Raw genomic sequence first — 8,271 nt, 5'->3', positions numbered from 1 at the left:
TAGAAATGTTCTAGAAGTTATTGGTAACACTCAGATAACTCTTGTCGCCAAGTAACGAAGCAACTAAATCTGTCATCAGTCATCACCATTGTTTACCATGTGTACAGTAACCGTAGAAATTTGAAGTGAAAATAATGGAACAAAAACAAAATGACTTCAATAACTTTATAATGGAGAACAACAATGAATTACTAAAATCATTCAGAGGTAAAACATGAAGTATTTAATTACCCACCTAGAGTTAGGGTTACCTGCAATTCTACCGATTCTATTTCTGCGATTCTTCGTGCTACTGGAGATCCAAGGGGGAGACCTATGTTCAGCAGTGGACGTCTTATGGCTGAGATGATGATGATGATGATGATGACCTGCAATTCTAAAACACTATCTTGAGCTTTAAAGCTAAATCAAGCATGTGTGCTTACATGAAAATGGAACAGTAGGTTAAGTATTAAATTATGTCCGCGGCCGGCAAAAAGTTCCACTTTGCCGCATGCCATAACGACACTTTGATAGGTTATTCGTATAAAGATACAAGCAAATCTCGTCATTATGGTAAGCGACAAAGTGGGACCTTTGACTAGACTTTGACACAATTATAGTTTGTCAAAGGACTGTCTCATTTCAATCATAGACAGAGAGAATCATACTATATTATATCTTTGTCTCACACTAGTACTAGCACCCTAATGGAAAGGATGAGTATAGTTTTCCTGGTTCTTACTTATTGATAAATTGGTTTGACCAACTACTATAAACTATAATAAATTATAGGATTCGTTTGATCGTCAATTAATAATTTATTATCGGTATAATTTATTTTTGTAACGCTGCGCTAAGATTTATTTTCATGTACAATTTGGATCGCCGAAGTCACTTTGACAGCTGACAGTTATATTGACATTGACAGTGACAGTTCTCATCAAGGAGCGAATCCGGATTTTATTGTATTAGTCATCTTTTAGATTTGTTTTGCAATACTTTGATATCATATAAATCCAACCTTATATTGGCCTGTCGTTATCCATTATAATACTATGAATTTCTTCAGGAAAGAGCCAACTGTTAAAGGTATGTATTACTTTAACAACCGATTAGTTTGCTATGAGTACCTAAGGTTCTCCAAAGTTCATCCATTATCTACAAAGATGCTACAAAGTATATTGGTTCAACAGTTGAATCACAATAATCTTCCTCATTTACAGAACAGCAGAGGCAGAATGACCGGGAACTGCGCAAAGCTACCAGAGAGCTTGATAGGGATAAGGCCACGCTAGAGAGAGAAGAAAAGAAACTGGTAATTGTCTTTAGTTTTTAGAGCAGAAACTAGAGCTGGGACCAAAACTCACAGCCATAGGGACTTGTTATTGGAATAACTTACTCAAGATTTATTGATAAACACTTCGCTCTTCACTAGACAGTTTTTTAACATCTCAATAATTTGATCCTTAAGGCTGAGTGTTTTAACCATCAGGGGTACTATACTTTACCATTCCCATCTTCATTGAGGTGGTTAAACTGCCCATATTCATGGTATTACTACGAATACAATATGTTTAATGTAGGTATGTAATTGTTATTGACATATGCTTACTAACATTTTTTTATTATTACTTTATTAATAGAAACACTCCTTATATTTAATGATTAATTGTAATTCCTACCATATTTGTATGTTATTTTGTCAACATGTTTGACTGGTGAAATTAAAATGAATTAAATAGGAACAACACAGCAAAATAATAGTTATCGATTAAAAAAATCACTAAATATTTCATAACCAATTTACAGGAAATGGAAATAAAAAAAATGGCAAAAGAAGGAAACAATGAAGGTTGTAAAATATTAGCAAAGCAGTTGGTTCAGCTGCGGAAACAGAAGACGAGAATATATGCAGCAAATAGCAAGGTAACTTAGTTGTGAAATAATACAAGGTTATAACTTCACACTTGAATGCTAATGTTGGCAAGTGACTCATAATTTCTTATGTAGTTTGATTTAAGTGTATTTTTTGATGAATAACATTGCTCTAAGGTAAGGTAAAATATTTTAGAATATTGGAAGGTAAACTGGATGGTGTTTAGCAAAAATGTGTCATCCCACATCCATTTTGGAATAAAATGTCTACTTTTAGCGTCAATATTTTGAGTTGACATCTTATTGAAAAATTAATATGGGTTGAGTTGACACATCATTGCATATCAGCATCCAACTATGGCTATGCATTTTTAAACAAATACAAAATAAAACAATGTAAAAGTTAAGGTTACCAGTAGGTAGTTTACAATTTGTCATTATTAACCCTTTTCCAGGCATAGTATGATTTATCAACCACATACGCGCCAATATAATTTGAATCTTAGCACTCTGTTTTAAAGTTCAAATTAGATTTAACTTTCGGGAAATGTCACTTGTCTTGAAATGAATCATCATAGGTGGATTAATTGACCTTGTAGATTGGTGCGGCCTGGAAAAGGGTTAACCATTGATTTAGTACTCTAATCAACGCACGAAGGGTTCCGTACCATAATGCAAAAAAAAAAACAAAAAGAAAAGCAAAAAAACGGTCACCCATCCAAGTACTGACCACTCCCGACGTTGCTTAACTTTGGTCAAAAATCACGTTTGTTGTATGGGAGCCCCATTTAAATCTTTATTTTATTCTGTTTTTAGTATTTGTTGTTATAGCGGCAACAGAAATACATCATCTGTGAAAATTTCAACTGTCTAGCTATCACGGTTCGTGAGATACAGCCTGGTGACAGACAGACGGACGGACGGACGGACAGCAAAGTCTTAGTAATAGGGTCCCGTTTTACCCTTTGGGTACGGAACCCTAAAAAGAGACAGAAAAATTCCTCAAATCAATTTTGCACCTATTTCCAAACAATCTAATCTTCATTATCATCAAATTGTAAGCATCATTTTTGTTTTTCAGATTTCCAATGTCCAAATGAATAACAAGACCATGGGTGCCAATATAGCCATAGCTGGGGCCATGGGTACCACAGCAAAGACCATGGGCAGCATAAATAAGGTCATGAACCCTCACCAGATTGCGAAGGACATGGAAGCATTTAAACAGGCCAATGCTAGGCTTGATATGACCGACGAAATGAGTAAGTTCTTTATATATGTATTTTTTAAATACCATCTTAGTGGCAAACAAGTATACAACCGGCTGTTAGGGCTGATGACAAGTGACCATAGACTAGATGTCTGCAACTCCAGGATATATTTCTGTTTTGAAATACTAATAAAAGTATTCCCAAAAAAATCGGGTCAGGTAGTTTATTCCACAACTGGACTGTTTGCGGAAGGAAAAGATTTCTTTTGCTTCGATAACATACAAGTATGTAGATAACTATATTCTTAGTACATTCTAAACATGAATGAATTGCTTGATGAAGCTAGTTTAGTAATAATGAATAATTTTACCAATATTAAGGATTTTTTCTAGTGACTTCATTGACTCGAATGCTGATTTTTTGAATTTCGCTCAATAGAAAAAAATCAATAACATAGGTCTAAAACGCAATTTAAAAAATTGTTACAATTTATGCACAAAACTTATAATATAGAAATACACATCCATCTGGCTCACGCTTACGCTCAGTTAGAGTGAGAGAAGACGGGGCCTTAATGAATCCAGTCAATCAAGAATTCGTACTAATTAATACATATTTGTTTATTTTTAGTCAATGACACACTGGACGACATAATGGATGAGTCCGGAGACGAAGAGGAGACTGAGGGCGTTGTCAACAAGGTCCTTGACGAAATAGGCATCGAGATCAGTGGAAAGGTATGTGGATGATAAGAACCCACACTAAGGGTCACCCCACACTAGCGTCTCCCGGGTTATTCCCACTAGTTACCACCAAACGGGGTTATTTCCACTAGTTACCACCAAGTTGTTACCAGTGGTAACTACTGGGAATTTTACCGCTGGTTACTGGGAAAAATTCCCAGTAGTTACCACTGGTAACAACTTGGTGGTAACTAGTGGAAATAATGTCTCCCGAGGGTCGGCGTCTAGTCAACTCTACGGCTCTCTCTATGCTCTACGCAACGTTGGGGTAACTGCGCAGCGACACCTTTTTCCATAGCTCTAACTAGACACCGACGTTCAAAAGACACTAGTATAGTCAGACCGTAAAAAGTCTGCAGCGATTTTGATAGCCCACGCAGTGTACGTGTCATTTTAAACGTCAAACTTCTATGAATTTATGACGTATACATAACACTTACACTGCGTGGGCTATCAAATCCGCTGCAGACTTTGTTGGGTGCGACTTCATCTCTAAGGCTAAGGAGGTTGTTATGATTATGATAAGTAACCTTTTTTTTAGGCCGAACGAAAAGTTGCGTTCGAAATATGTAATCCCTTTTCGCAATACTGCAATCAAATTTGAACTTTATACCAACATGCTGTATTCGAATGAAACAACTAAAAATGTAGTTGAATTAGTAAATGTCTTAAGTAATCAATTTTGATTGTTGGAGACAGTAATGTCAGGCATTGGCGAATGCGCGTTGCTTTTTAACTTAGGTCAGTGGTCATTCTAGAAGTTATTTAATCTATTTAAACGACACGCAACTAGAATATAGAATATTTAAATTCATATTTTTTAACCAGCAATAATCAACCCACTGCGACCTATCGCAAGCAGAAAGTGGCGTTAAGTGCAACTAACTCTAAAAATAATAATAGAAGAATGCGATCTGATATTCCACTCCAGTTAGTAGGTATGAAGAAATTAAGTTTTTAGATATTGAGTTATGTAATCCCAGAATTCCAAGTGTTTTATAAATTGAATGCAGAACTAAAGAGATGGTTTGAGTATTTTAGCTTTATAAATGAAGTGGGAAAAAAATGTCATTGTGATGGCATAGAAAAAATAAAGACGTAAAGACGATGTTGACTCTTGCCAAGATTTGTTTCGTAATTATATAATTATCTAAAAAGTTTGTAAGAAATAAGTAAATGTTATATCAACGGTTTTTCATTGGCGCAGGTATTCATGACTTGGTCTGTAATTCAAGTTCTCAATTTCTTTGCTCCAAATAACTGCATTTGGGTCGGATATTATAAGAAGGTTACTATCGTCTGTATATAACTATTATGTCTAATTTTATTAATTTATTATGATTTAAACGGAAACGCTTGTTTCCAGACCTTATTAATCAAAACAAACAAGTAACAAAATCCTTATACCAGTAATAAAAAATCCTAAATATTGTATGTTTAATGTATATTGTGCATGTACCTTCTAAAAGCAAATGCCGGTTTTTTCATGATTTAATAACAAATAATATCTATGATATACGTTGGATATCACTGCAGTGCGTTTAATTATTTATGGCGTTATTCATAAACGCTTTACTGGCTTGAATGAATTAGTTATGAATCGTTAGTCTTTATCTGTCATTTTGGGTTGTATTTGTAAGAAAGAGATAAAATATATTTTAATTGAACCAAGCCCGTAAAGTTTTATGAATAAGGGGGTTACAAAATACATGTAGAACTCTATACTCATTTCGGCCAATCGGCCAAATCGAATTGCTGGGATCCGAGGAGTTATTAATATAATATTACCACAAGTTTTTTCTTATAAAATGTTTTTTTCTTCAGATGGCAAACGCCCCATCGGTGAACCGCGGCAAGCTAGGCGAGACCACAGCCGACAAAGACATTATGGCGCAACTCGCCAAACTCAAGTCCTAGGGCCCATTCAAGGAGATTTTTCTACTTCACTTCACGATTCATCTGCCTCTTGTTTATCAGATTATCGTTCTCAACGGGAACGCTAAGGGCTCATTTAGACGATGCGAGAAATCGCATGCGAGTTTTACATTGCGATTTTTGATCGTTCGGTTGAATTGGACGTAACCAACAGACCGCATTGTAACTAAAATTGCATGCGAGTACGCGCGCCGTCTAAATCAGCCCTAACGCAGACTTCGGAAATCGAAGCTTCGTCAATTTGTAGTTTTTGCATGTTTGGGCGACAAAGAAACAAATAGATAAGCTTTGGATTTCGATGTCGGGGTTATAGTCCTGCAGTATGCGGCCTAATTTATGTTGATCAATGAAATTCTGAATTTAAGTACGTGGCGAAAATTTTTAATTCAAACAACGGTGACATAACGTACGCCAACTGAGAGGTTACTGTTTCACTGGATTTTCGTTTCGTTGGTGTTTTTCAGTAACAAAAATAAAAAATTGAAATACCGTTTGGCTTCGCTTATGAAACCCGGGAAACAAGAATCTAAGTGTATTGGAAACTAATATTTAAGCCGAAGCCGAACAATAGATTAATCAAACATATTCAATTTTAGCCTGGTTAATGGTTAAAGGCAAATTATATTTATATAACCTACTGTAAGATAAAAAAAACTCATTATAATTTATCTCACATATGTTAGTGAAATTAGCTTATTATTTACTTACTTTTCCATCCATTGGTTAATTTAAATATTGTAAATACTTAATGTACCTACAAATGTAAAAATAATCTGTGATATTTTTGTATTACATGGTACTTACACGAACATTATGTATTGCGTAATTATTTCTTTGTGATTAAAAATATACCTTGAGTAACCAAATACATAAGATATATGTATTATAAATCTACTATATATCATTTACACAGGAATGTTTAATTCAAATGGGGCAGTGGGGCAATTGGAGATAAAACTTGCTTTTATAAGTATAAAGTAATGACACTTTATTTACATAGTTAGCAAGATCCTTAGAATGACACTAGCTTTGTTTTATTTTGTGATAGGTAACAGATGTGAAGGTTGCGGACAATTTTCAAATAGTTGTAAATGTTCTCAAAAATTTGTAACGAAATTTCTATTTTGGAAACGGATTTTCAGTCTCCATACAAAAATATGAGACGGCTCCGAAATTTTCCCATAAATTTTCCCCTAAATATTAAACTTTTGGAAACTTGCCAGCGGCAGTAGTTGTAATTCTCATAAATTTATAGGTACAATGAATAGTAAAAATATGTATGCACACATCATACTCAAAAATATGTGACGTTTTCAAACAAAAGATACCACATTGTCGCTTACCATAAGGACGAAAATTGCTTGTATCTTTATACGAAAAACCTATCAAAACAAAACATCCTTATTTATATCCTTTATATCCATCCTTATATATATTAAATTAGATGAATTAGCGAATTATAAATTAATTTATAAGGTTAAAAATTATACATAATTAGGTAGTTACGGCTGGACACAGATATCAAGATATGTGATGGGAAGGATACTCATAATGCGTCAGAATTTATATAATACTCCTACCAAGAAATTAACTGGACATTCACATAGAACGAGAGAATTACCCGTCACGCGTCATGAACTCGTGATCCACATATGTAAGCGTAAGTAGGTACCGTATTCAAGAGGATCGCTAGAATCCGTTATACCGTCAACCGATCCGAAGAATTAGTATGCTTGAAGTAAATTCTATATTTTGGCCTCATTTGCATCTCAAACAATTGACTAGTAGATTGTCTTTGTGAAACGGACACGGCCAATGATTACTTAGGTCTCAAGCGAGATAAATTTTTAGGCTACCTGGGCCTAATTTTATAAAGCTACAAGTTACAATTTACAAGCGGAAGTCTCTTTCTGACCCTATGTGTTAGAAAGAGACTTCCGCTTGTAAATTGTAACTTGTAGCTTTATAAAATAGGCCACTGGAATCTATTGTAAAACTTCTGATCTAAGTACCGGAAAACTTAAAATCCGTGTAGCATTAAAATATAGGCTGACGCTTTATTTAATTGAGTGAATGGCATTCAAAAACACCATTATTATTACGTACATACTAGGACGGAGAGAATATGTCTTGTTCACGAAAATCGAGGTACATTTACACTTCTTGAGGCATCAATGCGCCTTAACCCCGCTTAGGGCTCCTAGGATCATGTCAACTAAGTATATTGTTATCTTATCAACATAAAAATATAAACTTCCACAGCGGTGCACCTATACGGGCGGCCTGTCAATGCCATACGGTGTAAGCAGTGCTCTGTTTATCAAAAGCTTGTAACTTGTAATACAAGCGGATGTCACTTTTTGACAGCTTTTGTTAGAAAGGGACTTCCACATGTATTACAAGTTACAAGCTTTTGATAAACAGGGCACAGGTGAGAAGCTTGTAACTTGTAATATCTTGTGGTCTTGTATTTGTATTGTAGTGGCAGTCGCTTTTTGAGAGCTTTTGTTAGAAAGGGACTTCCA

The 8,271-nt window shown here is 34.9% G+C and overlaps 1 protein-coding gene across 2 annotated transcripts; it reads left to right on the top strand.

The window, feature by feature from the left end:
- Positions 1 to 137: 137 nt before the first annotated feature.
- Positions 138 to 6,557, top strand: LOC134670271 (charged multivesicular body protein 2b-B). Of its 2 annotated transcripts, none has more exons than XM_063528017.1 (6): positions 138 to 207; positions 1,206 to 1,297; positions 1,792 to 1,908; positions 2,939 to 3,119; positions 3,699 to 3,805; positions 5,636 to 6,557. In XM_063528017.1, exons 1-6 carry the CDS (start codon positions 171 to 173, stop codon positions 5,726 to 5,728), a joined length of 627 nt encoding a protein of 208 aa, XP_063384087.1. In that variant the 5' UTR covers positions 138 to 170; the 3' UTR covers positions 5,729 to 6,557. The 2 variants fall into 2 exon arrangements, with proteins under 2 accessions (XP_063384087.1, XP_063384088.1); XM_063528018.1 differs by lacking the exon at positions 138 to 207 and adding an exon at positions 923 to 1,071.
- Positions 6,558 to 8,271: the final 1,714 nt, after the last annotated feature.

This window comes from Cydia fagiglandana, chromosome 13, assembly GCF_963556715.1.
Source record: "Cydia fagiglandana chromosome 13, ilCydFagi1.1, whole genome shotgun sequence".
In the NCBI taxonomy this organism is placed as follows: domain Eukaryota; kingdom Metazoa; phylum Arthropoda; class Insecta; order Lepidoptera; family Tortricidae; genus Cydia; species Cydia fagiglandana.
This window is presented reverse-complemented; position numbering and strand designations above follow the sequence as displayed.

Bases quoted from the DNA above. Each gene is read 5' to 3' on its own strand.
- LOC134670271 (XM_063528017.1), top strand. From the start codon at position 171: ATGGAGAACAACAATGAATTACTAAAATCATTCAGAG. The intron at 3,120-3,698 runs GTAAGTTCTTTA...GTTTATTTTTAG, and splicing joins TGATATGACCGACGAAATGA to TCAATGACACACTGGACGAC. The intron at 3,806-5,635 runs GTATGTGGATGA...TTTTTTCTTCAG, and splicing joins GCATCGAGATCAGTGGAAAG to ATGGCAAACGCCCCATCGGT.